At 41.6% G+C, this 24,571-nt stretch overlaps 1 protein-coding gene across 8 annotated transcripts in view; it reads left to right on the top strand.

Annotated features, from left to right (window-relative positions):
- The first annotated feature begins 1,024 nt into the window (after positions 1-1,024).
- The window catches only part of LOC115124675 (lysine-specific demethylase 2B-like), a 49,055-nt gene continuing 25,508 nt past the window's right edge, over positions 1,025-24,571 (top strand). For 3 of the 8 annotated variants that reach the window (XM_029654150.2, XM_065017535.1, XM_065017534.1), the window contains exons 1-12: positions 1,952-2,128; positions 2,774-2,918; positions 3,177-3,255; positions 3,652-3,698; positions 4,591-4,769; positions 4,864-4,970; positions 7,797-7,890; positions 8,307-8,460; positions 8,645-8,760; positions 20,407-20,533; positions 20,838-21,259; positions 21,371-21,457. In XM_029654150.2, coding sequence (XP_029510010.1) covers positions 2,096-2,128; positions 2,774-2,918; positions 3,177-3,255; positions 3,652-3,698; positions 4,591-4,769; positions 4,864-4,970; positions 7,797-7,890; positions 8,307-8,460; positions 8,645-8,760; positions 20,407-20,533; positions 20,838-21,259; positions 21,371-21,457 — 1,590 coding nt within the window. In that variant the 5' untranslated portion in view covers positions 1,952-2,095. Of the gene's footprint in view, positions 1,479-1,951; positions 2,129-2,773; positions 2,919-3,176; positions 3,256-3,651; positions 3,699-4,590; positions 4,770-4,863; positions 4,971-5,524; positions 5,613-7,796; positions 7,891-8,306; positions 8,461-8,644; positions 8,761-20,406; positions 20,534-20,837; positions 21,260-21,370; positions 21,470-24,571 lie in introns of those variants that run through there. The other 5 variants (XM_029654127.2, XM_065017533.1, XM_065017532.1 and 2 more) reach the window with 3 other exon arrangements.

Genomic DNA, 24,571 nt, shown 5'->3' with positions numbered 1-24,571 from the left:
GACAATGAAGAGACAACCCCCAAAAAGAAGCCTACCTGGTTAAATAAAGGTGAAATATATATATATATATATTTGTTGTAAATAAATAGCCTCCTTGCAAGCATCACCAACAAGCTGGTGGTCCAGGACAGTCTTCCTCCTATGGGTTGTGCCTCCCGACTGGGGTGAAATACTCTTCTTGATGGGTCGAAGTGAGGTGTTCCTTGACACCGTCTTCAGCTGATAGGCAAAGGATATCTGAATTGTGTCAGGAACAAGTGTTCCTTAGATGTGGGAAAAGGTGACCAACATGGTCGTGAAATTGTTATTTTTAGACTTGATTCTGTGACTGTTTGATGCCCCTTTCAGTCCACAGAACATGTGTCAACATATTAAAGCATACACATGCCAAATATGTTTTGTTGATGAAGGTACTGTATCTTTCTAGTTTCATAATGAGGCCAAAAAGCATCAATGTATAGTTTGATTGTTTTGATCCAGTGTTTGTGTCCAGATTGGCTAATGAGAAGCTTACCAACGCATCTCTTTCATTAAATGTTTTAGATTTTTTATTGGACCTTTATTTAACTCGGCAAGTCAGTTAAGAACAAATTCTTATTTACAATGATGGCATACTCCGGTCAAACCCGGACAACACTGGGCCAATTGTGCGCCACCCTATGGGACTCCCAATAACGGCCGGATGTGATAAAGCCTGGATGTGGCTGACTAAGATGGCAATCATCTCTCCTGGTTCTGTGGTCTAATGTTTTGGTTGTCTGGTACTCTTCTAATACGTCTTGCCCACCAGGTCTACTAGTCAGGGCATCTCGGACCATCTATTAAGACGAGATAAAAGTGAAACAATTTAGGGTTGTAGGCAGCTGCAGCGGATGCTGGGGGGTACTTTTGAATATAAGAAATATTGTTTCACCCTTCCCTTCTCCCTACTACTTTGCGTTAAAGTGATACATTTTCACCCCATCCAGTAGGTGGCGGCAGACACCACAAACGTCGTTTACGGACCGCCATAATACCATAGAAGATGATTTCTTGTGAAATTTAGCCCCGACTACATCGATTCGCCCAAATTCAATACTTCTAAACATGTAAATAGTTGAAATCTTACCCTGTACCAATGTTTAACCTCTGTAGTTATGTCCCTTTATTTGTTTGCTCAAATCCATACTTTTTAACAGAACGTTCGTCAAATACAACCTCGGTTTCCTCGTTTCTGTCTCCAAAATGGCATATCAGGAAGAATACGCTAATTCAATCGCAGATTACGTTAAGTAATGTGCATTAAGTCATTTTAGAGCAACAGAAAATTAGTCAACGGTCGGTGGTTATATTTGAATGTTTTGTTAAAAAGTTTGGATTTCAGTAAACAAATAAAGGCAATACAGAGGACAAACAGGTACAACGATTTTTGAACGAAAATCGTTTACCACTTTAAGAAGAAAATTGAAGAAAAATGAGTTTATATTAGACAAATTAAGGTAGGTTCCTCCCGGTTTCGTTCTGTTTAAGAAACGTTTTGCAGCCGGATCGTTCTAGTGAGTATGTCCCTGCTCAGCTCTGTTGCAGTTCATCAGAAACTTCCTTCACCATGTGGGGTTGAGTTTAGTTTGCTAATCTGAAACATATACTGGAGAATGCGCACCAAGCCAATTGCAAATGATTTGAATGGTAGCGGGTGATTATAACGAAGCCATACGTGTCACACGTTGTAGTTACACACTAACAAATTGTTATAATAGATTGTCTAAATAATTCAATGTCTCCGCTGCGGATATCGCGCATGAATGCCATGCCGTTCATGAAATTGCAGATCTGTGACGGACAGTGTGGAATGGTCGCAGAAAGAAATTGTAGTGTTTTTTATAAACGTTCACAACTATTTGGGTTGACATGAATAAGTAGTGTTGGAAATCAGCCACTACGGATGACGTTGTCCAACAATGTTTTGATTCAATCGGTGACGTAATCCAGAACACAACAAATATGGTTCCCACTTAGTTTTGTGTCGAAACGTAAAGTGATAATTACTTTCAATGTGATGATTTGTTTTTTTAAATTAAGGTTTAAACGGATATACTAGGCAAGGGCTCAGATCATGGAAGCGAGTGCAGAATCTGGACGCAAACTGGTGTGTAGCATTACCCTATTATAGCTAGCCTTGTTTGACTACTGTGTACGCGTTAGCTGAGCTATCATCAATAGCTAGCTAGCGTTACAGTGATCATCATTAGTCAGAAGAAGTGCCATGTTAAAATGTTGACAAAGTTCAACTTTATGTAGTTGCTTACATTTGACTTGTTTGGTAAATTATATAGCTAGGTAGTTGGCTACATTACATTATTCACAAGCCCACTCAGCGCAACGTTGTGGCAAGTGCAGCAGTTCCAACGTTGTTGTTATTGTTTTGCATCTATTTTAGCACGTTATGTCAATGTTGATCCGGGACATGATATCAGCGATTGATGTTATTAACGAACATTGTCTAATCATCTGTAAAGGTGTTTGCAGCAGAAGGCCCATCTACAACCACACATTCAGAGGTTTAGCCTAGCCATGTGCACGTGCACCACTGTTTTATTGTGAATTATTTCGAGCCTACACAACAATGCACTGACTGGCCTACTCTTTTCTCATTTGAAACGACAGCTCTTATTCCAAGCCATGCATACATATTCATTATATGCAATTTTTAAAAACACGGTTAGTGAGATGTGATAAATTAATATATTGATATTGATATATACTTTTATAACAGTTATTTTCATTCCTCTAGCGCTCCATCTGCCGGACAATGTATGACGAAAACGAGGACTTCTCTGACGTTGAAGAAATTGCAAATGTCAGGGGTTTCAATTTGGAGGAGAAACTTGTTAGTGACTCATACAACACACATTTCGTTCAGTTGATGGATGGCAAAGGTACACATCTGTTTCATTCATAAAATATTACCACACACTCACAGTCCCCCAAGCAGACTCATAACTGACTGGACATGTACAATTTCTACCCTTTTATGGATTCACACATGATAAGGGAAAAGTTCCTGTTGGTTAATTCATTTTTTGTGCAGGATGTCCTCACACATCCATGACATACACACACATCACACATTGCTCTACCTGAATATATATGCAGAAGTTATGGCCCACTGACTACTTCCACTTTCTTCTTCTCAGATTTCACTTATGAGTATGTTCAGAGAGAGGCACTTCAGACCCCTCTTATTTTCAAAGCCAAAGATGGACTGGGAATCAGGTGAGACATGAGTCAAATATGATGACCTGTGACCAATACAATCAATTTGTTTTTACACTACTGCTACTCACTGTTTATTATCTATATAGTCACTTTACCCCTATCTACATGTACAAAATAACTTGACTAACCTGGACCTCCGCACATTGACTCTTACAGTTACTTTTTACTTTAGTTTATTTAGTAAATATTTTCTGCGTTGTTGGTTAAGGGCTTGTCAGTAAGCATTTCACAGTAAGGTCTACACCTGTTGTATTCGTGACAAATACAATTTGATTTGATCATGTTTATCCTATTACATGCTCTTTTTCTGCCTTGGTTAAATATTGGGCTTTATGGAATGGTTTGACGTTAATATGCTTATCTTGACTATATTCTTTAAAAAAACAAAAACAGAATGCCAGACCCGGAGTTCACCGTCAGCGAGATTAAAGGTTTGGTTGGTAAGTCTATCTGTTTTTAAATCGCAGGCAAAAGAAGTTGCTAAATGCTTCCTTTCCCTCCATCAATTCTTATCTTAGTCAGCAGTGCTGATGTACTCCACAATACCCTGCATTTCTTGATGAATGAAAAGCATGCTACTGGAAAAGGTGTTATGTCAAAAAAGTATGTGGGTGTTGATGTAAACTTCTATAAGCCTATAATGCAAAAATGAGATGACTCACTGTACCAAGACAATTTCTACACATTTGCATTACAGACAAAATAGATATAGGCCTAGTCATATAGATTCTATATTTTAATCAGACTGACATCAGTTAAATGGCACTTTTTACTTAGGCTAAATTACCACTTATTAGATCTCGGCAGGGTTCTTCAGTGCGACGATTTTACTCGCATAAGCGCTTAAATATTTTTCTGTGCGACCTAGAATTTTAATTAAGGACTACCAGTGCCCAGACAAATGTAGCATTCTAGCTTTACTACCTCAAAGATTTTTAATTGTGCCCCTACATTTCTTTGTAAGCGCCTACATTTTCAACTTAGTGCACGCATATTTGGTATTTTATTAGGATTCCCATTAGCTGTTGCAGGAGCTATTCCTCCTGTGGTCCACACAAAACATGAAACATAAATACAGAATGACATAATACAGAACATCATTAGACAAGGACAGCTACATACATTCGATTATTTGCCCGGCGTAGGCTAGCCCTGCTCATGTCAGATGATGAAAGTGTTCAGGACAGGGTGTACTTTTTTTATTATGGTACATAATGTATGTGTGCTGTGGTTCAGCAACTCCACCTGTTGGTAAAGGTTATGAACAAAGCGCATACAAATTGTACAGTTGTACCCAGGTTTACCGTAAGACTGCTGTGTTGGTGTTTGCAGGTAGCCGTCGTGCTGTTGATGTGATGGATGTGAGCACCCAGAAAGGCTCTGAGATGAGCATGGCCCAGTTTGTCCGCTACTATGAGACGCCTGAGGAAGAGAGGGACAAACTCTTCAATGTTATCAGCCTAGAGTTCAGCCACACCAAACTGGAGAACCTCATCAAGAGGCCCACTGTGGTGAGATGACGCTGGCAGTTTTTATTTCATCTGTTCATTATGAACGAGAGCAAATTTGATAGTGAATGCCAGCCAACTGTCAACTCTCTTATAGGTGGATTTAGTGGACTGGGTGGACAACATGTGGCCCCTAAAACTGAAACGAAGACAAACCGAAGCCACTAATGTCATCTCAGAGATGAAGTACCCCAAAGTACAGAAGTAAGTATTTTAGAAATGTCCTTAGTTATTGCATAGTATTTGCCATGCAATGTCAGAAAGTTTATTTGGATGTTTTAACCTGTTTGCAAAACGTAGTGGATTGTACCTAACAGGAAAATGCTCAAGCACAGGGCAAATTTTATTTTTAAAAGCTGCTTTGCTCAGAGGAAATATTAGCCTACTCCTCCTCCCTTTTCCAAAGTCCCTCTGCCCGCTGCGCACTGCTGTTGTTCACTTCCTCTTATGGCTCTAGATGGTTGCTAGGCAGCGGGGCTCTTTCATGGTGGAGGGCGGTTCTTCACAGGGTGCAGAAGTGACTGGATCCTCCTCAGCCAATCAGTTGCCAGCATTAGGGCATAACCCGCACTCCAGAGCCAATTGTGCCCTCCCTTTCATCCTCATTCTTCCCCTCTCTCACACACTCTATCTTGCTCTCTCTCTTTCACTATAATATTCTCTCTCCTCCCAGTTTCTCACTCTCTCTCTTTACTAAATGGAGCCCTCCGCCGATGGAGAGGCAGGGAAATAAAAGCCAGAAATAAAAGCTATAGCAGTTCTCTCCTGTCCGGTCGGTGAAAAGCGCGCAGGGGGGGGGGCTGGTCCTGAGCGAACCCGGCTCAGAGAGAGAGGAATAGCTATCGGGTACGTCTCTGTCTTTCATTGGGAAAAGCTGCTGGGGTTTAGAGATGTCGGGAGTACTCTACCATGTAATTTGACTTCGATTTATTTACCCCCTCTTTAATGGAGACGCTTATGGGGTGCTGAGATTGATTGTGAGTGGTGTTTGTAGTGGGATGTTGGGCTCTTAGCCCAGGGTCTGGTCACTCTCTGTCCATAGGGGAAACTGCTGTGCAGCCAATAGGATGGGGATCTATGTGTGTGATTATGTTGTGTCTCACAGGTTCAGCAGATGGGCCCTCAGTTTATGATAATTGCAACAGACGTGGGTGAAGATGTTAACTATCTGTGAATGTGTAGGAGGCCTATATGTGCTTCTTTGAAAATGATTTGTCTTTGTTTGCAAGTATGGTATTCATAATATAAAGAGAGTGAATGTGAAGTATGTAAGCCATACAGTATTATGCGTCTCTACATGTTCCGTTGAGTGTAGGTGATATTTGTGTTTAGTTATACAAAAGGTGGTCTAATCCTGGACACTGATTGTTTAAAAAAGCATTCCAACTGGTGTCTATTCAACAAGTTACCACCGGCTAAAGCTATGACGTTGAAATGCATATTTACTCTGATCCATCTCACTGCGCAATTCACTGTCATCAACCCAGCCAGGCAATTTATAAACTTGATCTCCACTATAAAAAGCATCTAGACATTATATCCCATTATATATCCCAGGTTTAAAAAAATATACCTCGTGTGTATTGATTTTAAGAAAGGCATTGATGTTTATGGTTAGGTACATTCGTGCAACGATTGTGCTTTTTTTGCAAATGCGCTGTTATTAAGTCATCCCCCGCTTGGCTAAGTTGGTCTTCACACAGTTCGCAACGAGCCAGGCGGCCCAAACTGCTGCATATAGCCTGACTGTTGCACGGAACGCAAGAGAAGTGACACAATTTCCCTAGTTAAAAGAAATTCATGTTAGCAGGTAATATTAACTAAATATGCAGGTAAAGGCGTTGATGTTTATGGTTCGGTACACATTGGTGCAACGACAGTGTTTCTTTTCACGAATGCACTTGTTAAATAACCATTTGGTGAAGTAGGCTATGATTCAATGATAAATTAACAGGCACCGCATCGATTATATGCAACCCACGACAAGCTAAATAAACTAGTAATATCATCAACCATGTGTAGTTAACTAGTAATTATGTGAAGATTGATTGTTTTTATAAGGTATGTTTAATGCTAGCTAGCACCTTACCTTGGCTCCTTGCTGCACTCGCATAACAGTTAGTCAGCTTGCCACGCAGTCTCCTCGTGGAGTGCAATGTAATCGGCTGTGATCGGTGTCCAAAAATGGCGATTAACGATTGTTATGAAAACTTGAAATCGGCCCTAATTAATCGGTCGACCTCTAGTATTGATACACCATCCAAAGTATAATTAATAACTTCATCAGACTCAAAGGGATATTCAACATCTGCTTTAAAAAATTTAAAAACGATCTACCAATAGGTGCCCTTCTTTGCGAGGGCCCTTCTCTGGTCTTTGTGGTTGAATCTGTGTTTGAAATGTACTGCTCGACTGAGGGACCTTACAGATAATTGTCCATGCAACTTATATTACTTGCTAAGCAACATATTTACTCTTGAACTTTAGGCTTACCATAAGAAAGGAGTTGAATACTTATGGACTCAAGACATTTCATCTTATCTTTCTTAATTAATTAGTAAAAACTGCAAATAACATTCCACTTTGACATTATGGGGTATTGTGTGTGTGTGTCCACACATTTGTGGTTATTGATTTTTTTGATGCTGGTCGGAATAGAGTATTGGTAGATGTAGAAGATTTCAACCAGGTATTGGGGCTGTTCCAAATTGGTTGAACTGCTTGTTTTGAAGGAATAAATAGACATTTTCGGCCAAATAGCTTCCATACTCAAGCTCCATTCCATGTACTGGAATGTTGCAATGCTACACTTTCTGGATAGTTTCTGGGGTAAGAACAGTGAACAAAAGTTTGCTCACTGAGCGCTTCTTTGACAAAGTTGGTGACCATACTGCACATGTTTTATTTACCCATTTCTGTTCATGATGTTCATTCAGCTCAGTATCTAACCCACGGTCTGATCCCTCAGGTTCATCATAACTATGCAGATGCAGGGTCTCATCATCCATCCCTCTCATCCCTCCTCTGTAGGTACTGTTTGATGAGCGTGAAGGGCTGCTATACTGACTTCCACATTGATTTCGGGGGCACGTCTGTGTGGTATCACGTTTTCAAGGGAGGGAAGGTAAGTTCATTTATTTGTATTATTATTTGTATTCATTTTTCTTTAACAGTATGTGGATAACAGCAGTGCATCCACCTGAGGCTCTGATGTACCCTCCCCCAATGCCGGTACTGTAAATGTATCAGATTTCTGCAGAGGCGCTACAAACGAACCTGCCCCCTGTTTTTCTCAGCGACGGCTGCAGAAATCACAGGACTGTTGCTAGGTAGTCCGTTGAGGGATCTCATTATATAAACGTGCACATTTCAAGCTAGAAGAAGATACATTTTGCGGTAGGATAGTCAAATCTAGGAAATGTCCTGGCTTCTCTAGTATAAGATGTAACATTGAGTGCTGTTAACATAGAAATATCACCCTTGTTTTAGATGACTACCAAAGCTACATTCACAACTTTTCATACCCTGTCCTGTCCCCAGGTGTTCTGGCTGGTGCCTCCAACGCCTCATAACCTTGCCCTGTATGAGGACTGGGTTCTGTCAGGCAAGCAGAGTGACATCTTCCTGGGAGACCGTGCAGATGGCTGCCAGAGGGTGGAGCTGAAACAGGGCTACACCTTCTTCATCCCCTCTGGTGAACTGCCTAGCATTTAATTTTGATGTATTCCTATCATATTGACGTTAATATTATTGTAGCAAACCATACATTACATGCTCTGCTTTATTCAAGCATGTGTTTGAGGACATGTTTGGGCATGCTATCTGTTTTGAGTGGGTCAGCCGGTTCTCATGATGTTTGGCTGGCTGTCCTGTTTCAGGCTGGATTCATGCAGTCTACACCCCTGAGGACACGCTGGTGTTTGGAGGCAACATTCTGCACAGCTTTAACATTCCCATGCAACTCTCCATCTATGAGATAGAGAATAGGACTAAGGTAGGCTGTCATACAGGTGTCCCACTACTGACGCTTCACTCCACCTATGACCATTAGTTAAACTAAACTGTGTCTCTACAATGAAGATGGATGAGGAAACAGCCTCACCTCATACAAACAAGTCAAGGTCACTTAGTTTGCTGCGTCAATGAGTGTGAGAATGTCAAACCAACCTTGTGATGTCATCAGAGTGCGCAGCTGAACACTGTATGCTGGAAACACTCGGTTTGTTATTTTTGATTCAAACATAACTAATATTCGTTAAATATAAATACCAAACTTGTTTTTGCGTGGATTCCGTGACGTGGTTAGCTTTTAACAGCTAGGACCGCTATTTCTTGTCCCAGAATTCTGCTTAGCAGACAGGTTGAAGCCTGCTTGACAGAGCAGCTAAGCTGCTTGCCACCAAGCTAACGGAGTTAGTGCCAGATGAGTTTTGCAATGGAGCCCTCTTTGTCTGGAGAAATAATTGTAGTGTTCCAGTGCTGTAGGAGCTGTGTCTACTACGCTTTGCTTCAGGACAAACCGGATCACTCAGAGTTCCAATGCGGCGTTTGTTTGCTTGCCGGGGATTATAGGCTTGAGGTGGCTTCCTTGATCACGCAGGTTGCCAGCCTACCTAAGAAACTGGTTAAAACGCAGAGTGGAATGTTTACCTTTTCTACGCCAGTGGCTGGACGGTGTACGCGCTTGTTGGCTGCATCTCCGCCTTGTCTTTTGTCATTATCCGACTGGCCTGTGTTGCCTGGAGCTCCCCCATCTGATAGCAGAGTCGAAGGGGCACAGCAAGAGGAGCAAGGCAATCATAGATGGTCGCATGTCATGAGCCGTGGAAGGCAAAGACAGCGGCCTCCCGCAAAGCAGTCTACACTCCCAACGATAGGCCCGGAGCAGATACAAACAACGAATAGTTTTGGCGTCCTGGAGCCTGATTTTCCTGCATCTTCGTCGCAGGGGGTACCTATGTCTGCGGCCGCAGTGCCTACTCCTACGATTTCGAAGTTGACGTCGGCAACCTTCCGTCCCTGCTCTGGATCGAACGGGGATTCTCCATATGTCGGAGGCCTGTGCCGGGAGCAACGGGCTCAAGTTATCCTACCTCTCGCCCGCCCATAAAGTGTTCTCCGAGGCATGGGAGTGGGTGGGTGTCCTCGTCCTTCTCGCCAGCTGTGATTTTGGGCTTTTTTTAAAAAGAAATGTGAATGTTTTTGCACCAGGAACAATGTCCTATCCCAGAGCTTGAGTAAATGACATTACTTAACCTCATAGTCCGCCCAAACCCGTATGTGGTAGCGTAACTACAGCCTCAAGCTCATTACCATAACGCAACGTTAGCGATTTCTAAAAATCGCAAATGAAATGAAATAAATATGCCTGCTCTCAAGCTTATCCTTTTCTTAACAATCCTGTCGTCTCAGATTTTCAAAATATGCTTTAGAACCAGAGAAAATCAATAATTTGTGTAAGAGTGGTGATAGCTAGCTTAGCATTTAGCGTTAGCATTTAGCACGCAACATATTCACAAAAACCAGCCAAGGAATCAAATAAAATAATTTACCTTTGAAGAACTTCAGATGTTTCAATGAGGAGACTCTCAGTTACATAGCAGATGTCCAGTTTTTCCTGAAAGATTCTTGTGTAGGACACATCGTTCCCTTTTGTTACTATGCATTTGGCTACCGAAACTAACCGAAAATTCAGTCACCTACATGTCGAACTTTTTTCCGAATTAACTCCATAATATCGACTGAAACATGGAAAACGTTGTTTGAATCAATCCTGAAGGTGGTTTGTCATATATCTCTCCATTGAAAGCACCGTCCTTGTAGCCTGGTTTGTTCTGAGATTCGAATGGAAAAATACTGGGAGCTGAGTTTTGCGCACCAAATGCCACGCAGACACCAAGAGGGACACTTGGCAATTGTAGTCTCTTATGGTCAATCTTCCAATGATATGCCTACAAATACGTCACAATGCTGCAGAGACCTTGGGGAAACAAGATAAAGAGTCCGTTCATTCCTGTCACATTCACAGCCATATAAGGCGATCATGGAAAACGTAGCCTCAGAAATCCTGTGCATTTCCTGGTCGGTCATACATCTTGGTTTTGCCCGAAGCATTTGTTCTAAGGGACTCACAGTGAAAATCTTTGCAGTTCTGGAAACGTAAGACTGTCTTCTTTCCAAAACTATCAATTCCAAGCATATTCGAGCATCTTTTCGTGACAAAATATTGCGCTTAAAACAGGCACGTCTTTTTATCCAAAAATGAAATACTGCCCCTAGAGTACTAACAGGTTAACTGCTACCGAATGTACTACTTCAGGACATGGAAATCGATTCTATCGTAGTTCATGTGGGTTTTAATAACATTATGAAGGGCAACTCTGAACTGTTGAAACTGGATTTTAAAGAGGTTGACATTGACTCTCTGCTAGACGCTAATTAAATACCCATCATATTTGGCCCTGTGCCCTCTGAATAGTGGCATTGAATGCTTTTGCAGGATTCTTTCTCTTCACAACTGGCTATGTGATTATTGCAGCTCAATTGGTGTAACTTTTTGTTGACAATTTCAATAACTTTTTGGAAACAAAACATTTTATAAGGATGATGTGATCCACCCAAATCATTTGGGTTCCTGGATCCTTTTACAACATTAAGGCTGCATTGAGACAATGATTTATCAATGACTCAAGCCCAGCTCAGCTAATCCCTACCATTGTGATGCTGAGTTCTCATAATTCTTCAGCAAATGTACATTATACCAGGGGAGTTGGTAGACACAATGTAAGTAACCTGATGTTCTGAAAGAACTGCAAAATCTGTATCCCTACAAATCAGCTGGGCTAGACAATCTGGACCATCTCTTTCTAAAATTATCCTCCAAAATTGTTGCAACCCCTACTACGAACCTATTCAACCTCTCTTTCGTATTGTCTGAGATCCCCAAAGATTGAAAGCTGCCGCGGTCATCCCCCTCTTCAAAGGGGGAGACTCTAGACCCAAACCTATATCCATCCTGCCCTGCCTTTCTAAAATCTTCGAAAGCCAAGTTAATAAACAGATCACCGACCATTTTGAATCCCACCGTACTTTCTCCACTATGCAATCTGGTTTCCGAGCTGGTCATGGGTGCACCTCAGCCACGCTCAAGGTACTAAACGATATCATAACCGCCATCGATAAAAGACAGTACTGTGCAGCTGTCTTCATCGACCTGGCCAGACCTGGCCAAGGCTTTAGACTCTGTCAATCACCGCGTTCTTATCGGCAGACTCAACAGCATTGGCTTTTCAAATGACTGCCTCGCCTGGTTCACCAACTACTTCTCAGATAGAGTTCAGTGTGTCAAATCGGAGGGTCTGTTGTCTGAACCTCTGGCAGTCTCTATGGGGGTGCAACAGGGTTCAATTCTTGGGACGACTCTTTTCTCTTTATATATCAATGATGTCGCTCTTGCTGCTGGTGATTCTCTGACCCACCTCTACGCAGACGACACCATTCTGTATACATCTGGCCCTTCTTTGAACACTGTGCTAACAAACCTCCAAACGAGCTTCAACGCCATACAACACTCCTTCTGTGGCCTCCAACTGCTTTTAACTGCTAGTAAAACTAAGTGCATGCTCTTCAACCGATTGCTGCCTCCGCCCGACTAGCATCACTACTCTGGACGGTTCTGACCCAGAATATGTGGACAACACCTAGGTGTCTGGTTAGACTGTAAACTCTCCTTCCAGACCCACATTAAGCATCTCCAATACAAAATTAAATCTAGTATCAACATCCTATTTCGCAACAAAGCCTCTTTCACTCATGCTGCCAAACTTGCCCTCAAAAAACGGACTATCCTACCTTTCCTTGACTTTGGCGATGTCATTTACAAAATAGCCTCCAACACTTTACTAAGCAAACTGGAGCCCCATATACCACCCACCATTGTGACCTGTATGCTCTCGTTGGCTGGCCTTCGCTACATATCCGTCGCCAAACCCACTGGCTCCAAGTGATCTATAAGTCTTTGCTAGGTAAAGCCCCGCCTCAGCTCACTGGTCACCATCGCTACATCCACCCGTAGCACGCTGTAAATAGCACATCCGACTACCTCATCCCCATATTATTACTTACCCTCTTGTTCTTTTGCACCCCAGTATCTTTACTTGCACATCATCATCCGCACATCTATCATTCCAGTATTAATGCTAAATTGTATTTTATTTTTCTCGCTTCTAGGGCCTATTTATGGCCTACCTCCTTACTCTTCTACATTTGCACACACTGTACATAGATTTTTCTATTTGTCTTTTCTTTTGTGTTATTGTTTATTGTTTGTGTTATTGTTATCCATTGGTTATGTGTAACTCTGTGTTGTTGATTTTGTCGCACTGCTTTGCTTTATCTTGGCCAGGTCGCAGTTGTAAATGAGAACTTGTTCTCAACTGGCCTACCTGGTTAAATAAAGGTGAAATAATTCATTCAAAAACAGCGTAATTCTGTCCCTCTAGCTGTCCTGAATGCCTCTGCTGATCCTTCAGCTATTGTGTGCAGTAATCATGTGCATATGAACCAGATGTATACTGTTAGCACCGAGGCGGTGTTCCCTAGTAGGAAGTTCACTGTGTGCAGCTCACCATGCACAAACATAAATAACATGAGCATATCTATTTCTGCTAAGCTTCACCGTAAAGCAATGAAAACAAGTAAGCATCCTAAAAGAAAAGTGCTCAAAATAGCCAACGTTAACATATTTTTCAACCTCTCCCTGTCCGAGTCTGTAATACCAACATGTTTTAAGCAGACCACCATAGTGCCTGTGCCCAAGAACACTAAGGTAACCTACCTAAATGACTACCCGTAGCACTCACGTCTGAAGCCATGAAGGGCTTTGAAAGGCTGGTTATGGCTCACATCAACACCATTATCCCAGAAACCCTAGACCCACTCCAATTTACATACTGTCTCAACAGATCCACAGATGATGCAATCTCTTTTGCACTCCACACTGCCCTTTCCCACCTGGACAAAAATAACACCTATGTGAGAATGTTATTCATTGACTACAGCTCAGTGCCCTCAAAGCTCATCAATAAGCTAAGGAACCTGGGACTAAACAGGTCACTCTGCAACTGAATTGTGGACCCCAGGTGGTAAGGGTAGGTAACAACACATTTGCCGTGCTGATCCTCAACACGGGCCTGTCGGGTGCGTGCTCAGTCCCCTTATGTAGTCCCTGTTCACTCATGACTGCACGGCCAGGCACGACTCCAACACCATCATTAAGTTTGCCAATGACACAGTGGTATGATCAACAACGAGACAGCCTATAGGGAGGAGGTCAAAGACCTGGCCGTGTGGTGCCAGGACAACAACCACTCCCTCAACGTGATCAAGACAAAGGAGATGATTGTGGACTACAGGAAAAAGAGGGCCGAGCACACCCCCATTCTCATCGACAGGGCTGCAGTGGAACAGGTTGAGAGCTTCAAATTCCTTGGTGTCCACATCATTAACCTGTTGCGTGTAGGGGGCAGTATTTTGATGTTTGGATGAAAAACGTACCCAAATGAAACTGCCTATTTCTCAGGCCCAGACTCTAGAATATAAATGTCAGATTAGAAAACTCTCTAAATTTTCCAAAACTGTCAAAATATTGTCTGTGAGTATAACAGAACATATATTGCAGGCGAAAACCTGAGGAAAACCCAACCCAGAAGTGCTGTTTTTCCTGAAAGCTCTCTGTTCCATTGCCTGCCTTCAATCCATTTAAAGGGATATCAACCAGATTCCTTTTCCTATGGCTTCCACATGTTGTGAACAGTCTTTAGACGACATAGCTTCAGGCTTTTATTTTGAAAAATGAGCGAGAAAGATCACATCGCGTCATTGGATGGCTGGGTGCCAGCAGCGTTTTTTTACGCGCTGCTGGCACAGCTTGGAGCAGACATTTTCTCTCTCCTATTGAAGAAGCCATCGTCCGGTTTAAATATTATCGATTAGGATTGATTATAAAAAACGTTTGACATGTTTCTACAAACTTTACAGATACTATTTGGAATTTTCGTCTGCCCGATCGTGACTGCTCGAGCCTGTGTATTTCTGAACATAACGCGCCAACCAAATGGAGGTATTTTGGATATATAAATAATCTTTATGGAACAAAAGGAACATTTATTGTGTAACTGGGAGTCTCGTGAGTGCAAACATCCGAAGATCATCAAAGGTAAGTGGTTCATTTTATTGCTTTTCTGACTTTCGTGACCAATCTACACAGCTGCTAGCTGTTTGTAATGTTTTGTCTGCTGAGAGAGATGTCCTTAAATAAACGCTTGGTATGCTTTCGCCAAAAAGCTTTTTTGAAATCTGACACGCCAGGTGTATTAACAGCAAGCTAAGCTGTGTTTTGCTATATTGCACTTGTGATTTCATGAAAATTAAATATTTTTTTAAATTTAATTTGAATTTGGCGCTCTGCAATTAAGCGAATGTTGACTAAAATGATCCCGCCAACGGGATGGGTGCATCAAGAAGTTAACTAACTAACATGGTCCAAGCACACCAACACAGTCTTAAAGAGGGCACGACAAAACCTATTCTCCCTCGAGAGCATCCTGGCTGGTTGCATCACTCCTTGGTACGGAGTGATGCAACTGCTCGGCCTCCGACCGCAAGGAACTACAAACGGCCCAGTACATCACTGGGGCTAAGCTTCCTGCAATCCAGGACCTCTATACCATGCATGTGGTGTCAGAGGAAGGCCCTAAAAATTGTCAGACTCCAGCCACCCTAGTCATAGACTGTTCTCTTTGGTACCGCACAACAAGCTGTACCGGAGCGCCAAGTCTAGGTCCAAAAGGCTTCTTAACAGAAATAATCAACATGTATTGATCACAGCTTAACTAACGCTGCAGAAATGAGCTTGAAAGCAGTATCCAGATCCATCGGATGTAGTGATCACAATATAGTAGCTATATCTAGGAACATGAAAGTTTCAAAGGCTGGGCCTAATATAGTGTATAAGAGGTCATACAATAAGTTTTTTAGTGATTCATATGTTGTTGATGTAAAGAATATTTGTTGGTCCGTGGTGTTTAATGAGGAGCAAACAAATGCTGCACTTGACACATTTATGAAATTGCCTTTTCCAGTTACTAATAAGCCTGCACCCATTTAAGAAAATGACTGTTAAATCCCTGTGGAATGATGAGGAATTGAAAAAATGTATGGCTGAGGGATGAGGCAAAAGGAATGGCAAATAAGTCTGGCTGCACAACTGATTGGCAAACGTATTGAAAATTGAGGAATCATGTGACTAAGTGAATAATAAAGAAGAAGAAACTACACTATGAAACAAAGATAAATGACAAAGAATGATAGTAAAAGGTCTTGGAGCACCTTAAATTACATTTTGGGAAAAAAGGCAAACTCGGCTCCATCATTCATTGAATCTGATTGGTCATTAATCACAAAACCGACTGATATTGCCAACTACTTTTAATGATTTTTTTCATTGGCAAGATTAGCAAACATAGGCATGACATGCCAGCAACAAAAGCTGACACTACACATCCAAGTATATCTGACCAAATTATGAAAGGTGAGAATTGTAATTTTGAATTCTGTAAAGTATGTGTGTGGAAGAGGTAAAGAAAATGATTGTTGTATATCAACAATGACAAGCCACTGGGTCTGACAATTGGATGGAATATTACTGAGGATAATAGCGGACAATATTGCCACTCCTATTTGCTATATCTTCAATTTAAGCCTACTAGAAAGTGTGTGCCCCCAGGCCTGGAGGTAAGTAAAAGTCATTCCTCTACCTAATAATAGTAAAGCACTCTTTACTGGCTCAAATAGCCAACCAATCAGCCTGTTGCCAACCCGTAGTAAACGTGTGGGAAAAAATTGTGTTCGACCAGATACAATGCTATTTTACAGTAAACAAATTGACAACAGACTTCAAGCACTCTTATAGGGAAGGACGTTTAACAAGCACAACACTTACACAGCCAGAAGAGGACTGGCCACCCCTCGTAGCCTGGTTCCTTTCTACGTTTCATTCTAGGTTCTGGCCTTTCTAGGTAGTTTTTCCTAGGGGTTTTAGGCTGGGTTTCTGTACAGCACTTTGTGACATCAGCTGATGTAAGACAGGGCTTTATAAATACATTTGATTGATTGATTACACAAATGACTTATGATTGGCTGACAGAAATTGAAGATAAAAAAGATTGGGGGGCTGTTTTGTTGAGACTTCAGTGCGGCTTTTGACATTATCGATCATATTCTTCTGCTGGAAAAACGTATGTGTTATGGCTTTACACCCACTGCTATATTGTGGATAGAGTTACTTGTCTAACAGAACTCAGAGGGTGTCCTTTAATGGAAGCCTCTCCAACATAATCTATGTAGAATCAGGAATTCCCCAGGGCAGTTGTCTAGGCCCCTTACTTATTTCAATCTTTACTAATGAATTGCCACTTGTCTATGTATGTGGATGACTTATCACTATACACGTCAGCGACTGAAATGACTGCAACACTTTACGAAGGGCGGCAGTTAGTTTCAGAGTAGATGGCAAGGAATAAGCTAGTACTAAATATTTCTAAAACTGAAAGCATTGTATTTGGGACAAATCATTCACTAAACAATTAAGTCATGTCGTAAATAATGTGGAAATTGAGCAAGTTGACTAAACTGCTTGGAGTAACTCTGGATGTTAATTGTCATGGTCAAAACATATTGATACAACAGTAGCTAAGATGGGGAGAAGTCTGTCCACAATTAAGCACTGCTCTACCTTCTTAACAGCACTATCAACAAGGCAGTTCATACAGGCCCTAGTTGTTGCAACTGGGCTGCTGTTTAGTTGTGTGGTCAGGTGCCACAAAAATGGACTTAGGAAAATTGCAATTGGTTCTGAACAGGGTAGCACAGCTGGCCCTTGGATGTACACAGAGAGCTAACATTAATAATATGTAAGTCAATCTTTCCTGGCTCAAAGTGGAGGAGAGATTGACTTCATCACTACACGTATTTATGAGAGGTATTGACATGTTGAATGCACCGAGTTGTCTGTCTGAACTACTGGCGCACAACTCGGACACCCATGCCTACCCCACAAGATATGCCACGAGGTCTCTTCACAGTCCCCAAGTCCAGAACAGACTATGGAAGACCCACAGTACTACATAGAGCCATGATGACATGGAACTCTATTCCACATCAAGTAACTCATGCAAGCAGTAAAATTAGATTTAAAAACATAACAATACACCTTATGGAACAGCGGGCACTGTGAAGAGACACAAACACATGCACACACACGATAACATACTCACTATACACACGTACACATGGATTTTGTATTGTAGATATGTGGTAGCGATGGAGTAGGTGCCTGAGTGCACACAGTGTTTTTGTGAAATCTGTCAATGTATTGTAATGTTTAAAAAATCGTATAACTGCGTAGCTGCTGCCTTGTCAGCAGATAATGGGGATCCATAATTAATAGAAATACAATTAGGCCCTTCCTCAGCCAGACCTCCTTGGTTTTCACAGATCTGATCAGGATAGGTTTAAGTAATATGAAATAAACTGTTGGGAAGCTAGGGATTTGAATGGAACTGTGCAGGAATGTGACACCGTAAGGCACACAAGTGCTGAAAGTGCAGTAATTTCCATTACTGTCCAATTGCGAAGCAGACTGATGCTAATGGTGGTGCCGATGAGGATGAGGGCTTTGCCCCCCTGCTTTTATAAAAAAATGCCATTGATATTCATGTGGAAATGGAGTCAGTGACAGGAGTGCATGTTGAATCAGAATACAGCTTTACAAAGGCTGGAAATAATCATGGCGCTTGTTTCATATTATCAGCCAGAGACGGACTTCAAGGAAAGAGGGTCAAGCCTGTAGGCCTATTTGTTTATCTCTTCTTTTCACACAAACTCCCAAGGGCTTCTTATGGTGATCAGATATTGTGTAAGATTGGTTTTGTGTGTATGCGTTTGTTTGTACTGTATGACCTACATAGAGGAATTCCTAGACAGATTTCACTCTTCTTATTCGGATATTCTTTACAATAATATGATCAGAGTAGTTATTGTAATAATATGGATGCTAGTCCTGTAGGCTTTGCGATTTATGTGGATACTTGGCTAAATGTGGCTTTCTCGGAAATGATGGATAGATTGTAGGAAGAGTCAGCTTTGCAGGAAGTACCGTACTATTTTTGTTTCTGCTGGAAAAGAGGCATGAGTGTAACAACGGCGACAGTTTCATATGCTCCCCAGGGCTCGGCACGTTGTGCTCGCTCTATTTTTACACCTCGAGATAGAAATGTAGCTAAAGAAAGGAAAGGATCATCACTTTGACAAGTGTTGATCTGTGTGAAATTGTCTTTGGGAGATAAATATAGCTGTATTTCTAAGAGGAGAGTGGGAATCAGATCATGCTGCTGTGTCTGAGAGGGCAAGCTCTGCCTGGAGAAGTGAATGAATGGAAGAGCTTGTCCTTCAGAAGAGCCTCTGGTTTGCCAGTGTGTCTTACATTTGTGTCACTGAACTTTAAGGTCCTGAACAGTCATTTTGATAGTACTTTTTCTCAAATGGCTAACTACTGGGAAGTTTGAAAATACTGGCTGAGTGGGCGGGGAGCTTATATTCAGGAGCGCGCCTTGACTGACCCAGTCATTGAAACGTTTATGTCAAAAGCAACTTGGATGCAGTGTCGCAGTAAAATCATCTCAAGCAAATTTGGTGATACACAAAGCAACTCAAACAATGTTGAAATTGCATCAGTTATATCACATTTTTCATACATCTCTAGGTTTGTATGTATCTTGTGATGCGGTTCACAGCAACACTGACGGATGTGTTGACTTGACAGCTGCGTCTGAGTTTTGGAACCCCCACCCCAATTTGTTCCATGCTGGCTGAAGACTTAATACCAGACACAGATGTAAGGGCAAACATATAAGTATCTTTGCCATAGATGAATAGTACACTTTTTAAAATTATATTTGCTGACACCCTACAGTCACATTTTTGGCACCAGAAGAGTAGCTATATAAACTACGCTCCTCTGCCAACACTCTGTTTGTTACAAGACAGTACTTATTTATATTAGGTAAGAGAATATCATGCTGTATTAAAATGAGAGTTAAGGTGATGTCACCTTGTCCCCTTTATAGTGAATCCAAGTGGTTGACATGGGGGAGGGGACCAGTAACTTTATGATCAAACTTTCAATCAATGTACAAGCAAGTCAGTTTTCATACTTGGGTCATCATACTTTGATCTGGTTCCTTAAAATATCATCCAATTTCTTGAAAAACATGATTTTTACTGTTCATAACCTTTTAACGTTTGTCTTTTATCCATGTTGTTTTTAAGTTGGATTTATTTTACTTTTTTTCTTATTTTTTTTAATATATTTTTTACAATACTTGACAGCCACAGTAGATCTACTGTCTGGGTATTAACACAGTGAATGCATCACTAGACTCACAGTAAAGATAAGGTATCAACTCTTGTTAATCATAAAAAAATGGTAGTAGATTAAACATGGTAATGTAACCCCCATTGTCTTTTTTTTTAAAGCTTTTTGTTCTCTCAGACTGTGAAAGTTTCTCCAAACTCGTTTCAGGTTCATTCCAAGTTCCGCTACCCATTCTACCATGAGATGTGCTGGTATGTCCTGGAGAGGTACGTGCACTGCCTGACCAAGCGCTCCCATCTCACTCCGGAGTTCCGCAGAGAGCCTCTGCTAATCGGTGAGTGAGCCCAGCTAATGCCGCTATTTAACCAATACCCAGAGTGTGTCTATGAATACCGGTTCTATCCTGAGAATTCTTATGGGGAGCCTTGCCTTGCACTCTTGTTGTAATTACCACTCACGAGTGGGTAATGCTTTGGAAAGAGCCAATGATATAACTCATCTGTTTAATCAGGTAGTTTGCCTTCTCACATAAATGATAGCATGATGAAAGTGACTGAAATTATAATCTGACCGGAATGGTTACACATGGAGCACAGCAGATTGGTCCCCTCGTCTTCTCTCATCCTTGTCGTCCTCAGACTTGGAAACTAAGCTGAGCACAGAGAGCCCATCCTCTGACTCCCGGAGTCAGGACATGGACGAGGAGGACTCCTGCGAGATGCAGCAGGGACGGGATGAACAGGGTGACAGGTCAGCATTTGATGATCCCTGCTCTCCTGATAACAGGAAGGGTAAATCCAGCGGCCTTCGACACCTCAAAGCTGCCTTGTCCAATGATTCTGAGGACAGCTGCATCCCCACCTCCACCCAGCCTCCAGAGTTCCCCAAAACCCCCTTTGGCTCGCCAGTCTCAGAGTCTCCGAGTAAATGGACTCATCTGACTGAGTTTGAACTGAAGGGCCTCAAGGCCCTTGTGGAGAAACTGGAAGCCCTCCCTGAAAATAAGAAGGGTGTTCCAGATGGCATCAAGGACCCCCAGGCCCTGCTGGAGGACATGAAGGTATGTGCCTCATCCAGCTTAGTTCTCGTGTATTTTTTTGTCTTGTGTATATATCTGGATGAACCATTACAAAACACAGGAACATACTTTACTCTTCTACCCGTTCCCCAGGTTGTCTTGAAGGAACATGAAGATGATGACCCCAAAATGGCTGCCACTGGAGTACCTGTGGTGTTCTGGCCCAAGAAGTCTGCCAAGGTGAGAATGCATGTATGTTTCCTTAGAATTGTTATTCATTTTTCATCTGATATCCTGCCCATCCTCATTCTCTCTGTCTTGGACCAGTGAAGTAGTGAGCATGTCCTAGGGGAGAGTGGGGTAAGTTGAGCCACCATTGTTTATTGGAAACTACAGAAAATTAACCATTTGACTAAATATTTAGGAAGAGGTCATCATTTCATGGAGTCTGTGAAGGAAGACATTTCCTGGGGAAAAGTAGTAACAAGTTAGGTCCAAAAAATAGATTTTCACCAAGTCAAATTAATTTGTTAGAGGTTTCATGATGCTTCTATCTAAACCAAGGTAGATCATGTTTAATATTGTTCTATACATCAGTTGGGGTCTCTATAAGCGTCAACATGAGGTCCTAAACCTAGCATGAAAGTGCATCCTTTTTTTTGCCTCGGGTGTCGTTGAGCCAATGGCAAGTTCTCAGGTGTAATGCAAGACATTATCGCTGGGATATGAGGTAACTGCAAGACCTTGCCTATGTTAAAGTACAAAGTGTTTGTTAGGTGTTAAGTGCTGTTAAAATATACTTACAATTATTAAAAGACAAGAAAGTGATTGTGATTGTATGGAATTGTGTTTGGGAAATAAAGATGGTTTTGAAAAGGTAGTGGAAATATTTAGTGACCGGTATGAATTTTTTGTCCGATACCGATATCCGATATTTTCCTTGCCTTCAAAAAAACGAAACCGATATTTAACATTTTAGTGGCCTTTTAAGCATTCTAGTAGAGTTAGAGTTAACACACACATTGACCGAGCGGTCTAAGGCACTGCATCTCAGTGCAAGAGGCTTCACTACAGACCCTGGTTCGAATCCAGGATGTATCACATCCGGCCCGTGATTGGTAGTCCCATAGGGCGGCGCACAATTAGCCAAGAGTCGCCCGAGTTTGGCCGGGTTAGGCCGTCATTGTAAATAAGAATTTGTTCTTAACCGACTTACCTAGTTAAATATAGGTTACACATACACTAACTATATATAGCTAGGTGTCATCATCTAAAAGAACCCTAATTTCTAAGACAGTTCTTATTTGATTAATAGTGGTCGGACCCATCTATGTGAGGCTAACCAGAATAAGGATTTGCCACAATAGTGGTCTTTGCAGTTAGCCTTCAAAATAAAAGTATGTCATTAACAGTGATGTAAATGATTACAAATAGTACAGTGCCATACTTTTATTTTGAAGGCTAACCGCAAGGTCCACTATTGTGACAAATCCTTATTGTGGCTAGCTTCACATAGATGGGCCTGAACACCATTAATGTGAAGCTAGCCACAATAAGGATTTGCCACAATAGTGGACTTTGCGGTTAGCCTTCAAAATAAAAGTCAGGTCGAGCCGCTCTAGCCAGATGACGCTATCTGGCTGGTTATAACGTTAGCTTTGGGCAACAGGGTTAAGTAGCTGGCTAGCTATTTATTTTCATGAACTGAAGTTCAATTTCAATAGGCAAACAAGTGGCAACCTAGCTAATACACTCACAAGGATTCCTAAATCATTGCTAAGAATAATGACAATTACTGCAGTTTCTACTGGTCATTGTTTTCAGGCTGGTTGTATTGGTGCTAGCTAGGTACAAAGCTAAAGCTAGCTACCCCAGAAGTTGCGGTTAAAAAATTATGCTTTATTACCAACGCGGTATTGTAAACACATCATTCGTGGCCGGTGTTTGCTTGTTTGCAGACTTTTTTGTACTGCTTTGACAGTGCTACTGTATCTATTTTGACACACATAGACCCAAATGGCATTCCATAGTATGTATGTATGTATGTATGTATGTATGTATGTATGTCGTCAAGCTAATAGCAGTGTAGCTATCACTGTGCAACTCCGGCGAAAGCCAACATCACCCACGACAGAGAACGGTTGATTGTCAAGGGCAATGAATTCCATTATCTTGGCTTTAATCGATTTCGCCTTTGAGTTGTCTCGCGGAAATTTTCTTAGTCTTTCAAATGACTGCTCGACTTGACTGCTGGATTCACACAGCAGACATTGTGTGCTAGGTTAGGAATGCTGTGTTGCACGTGTAGCGCAACATTTTACGTGGCGTCATTATGTCATGTACTTGCATAATATAGGTATGCAAGTCAGCTTTGACATCGGGACCGATTTTGGCATTTTTAGCTAATATCGTCCGATTCCGATATGTTCACCGATATATCGTGCATCCCTAGTAATATTTCATTCAGTACAGAAATTTGAAAGTGGCAAATTACCCAGGGTAATTTGTGCCAAGAGACCATTTTTTAGGACAAGCTATGTTTTTAAAACTAATGGTGACATGAATTCTGATTATTTCCAGGGATACACAACATCTGGAAACATATGCAGATATCTTTGTTAGAAAGAATATTTTCTATATTTAAACTATATTTATTTGACGGAGTGATGCTGAATGTAAAAAATGGCTCAACTTACCCCTCTCCCCTTTTTCTGGTGCTTGTGTGTCACTCTCTCACTTCATTGTCTCCTTCCCTAGAACAGAGGCTTTACTTATTTCCATAATTTTGACTTAGCGGGCTGCAGGGTTGCCTAACGAGGAACACAATGAGATTCTCTATTTGTTGCTCTTCATCTTCATGTCACAGCTGGGTCTCCTCATCAGTGTTTGTTGGATAATTAACACTGTTTTGAAGTGTTCTTGTTTACCAAGCAAGAGCTTTGCGCTAAATGATAAATTGTTTCCTTTCAGCCAGTCACTCGGTATAACATACTATGGGGAGTCAACTATTTTGTATTTTTTAAATTTTTAATTTCACCTTTATTTAACTAGGCTAGTCAGTTAAGAACCAATTTTTATTTACAAACCCGGACGACGCTGGGCCAATTGTGCCCCGCCATATGGGACAATCACGGCCGGATGTGATATAGCATGGATTCGAACCAGGGACTGTAGTGACACCTCTTGCACTGAGATGCAGTGCCTTCGATGTGGCGCAGCGGTCTATCAATCTTGCTCACCTGAAGCAAACTGAAATCACGCCCAACGGGCAAGTAGATGGCGCAACCATTTCCATAATTCTTCGCTCTTCAGGTCGCCTGAAGGAAGAACATGTCACACAATTTGAAAACTTTC

The sequence above is a fragment of the Oncorhynchus nerka genome, linkage group LG4, assembly GCF_034236695.1.
Source record: "Oncorhynchus nerka isolate Pitt River linkage group LG4, Oner_Uvic_2.0, whole genome shotgun sequence".
NCBI classification, from domain to species: domain Eukaryota; kingdom Metazoa; phylum Chordata; class Actinopteri; order Salmoniformes; family Salmonidae; genus Oncorhynchus; species Oncorhynchus nerka.
The sequence above is the reverse complement of the archived record's forward strand: the minus strand, read 5'-3'. Positions and strand labels throughout refer to the sequence as shown.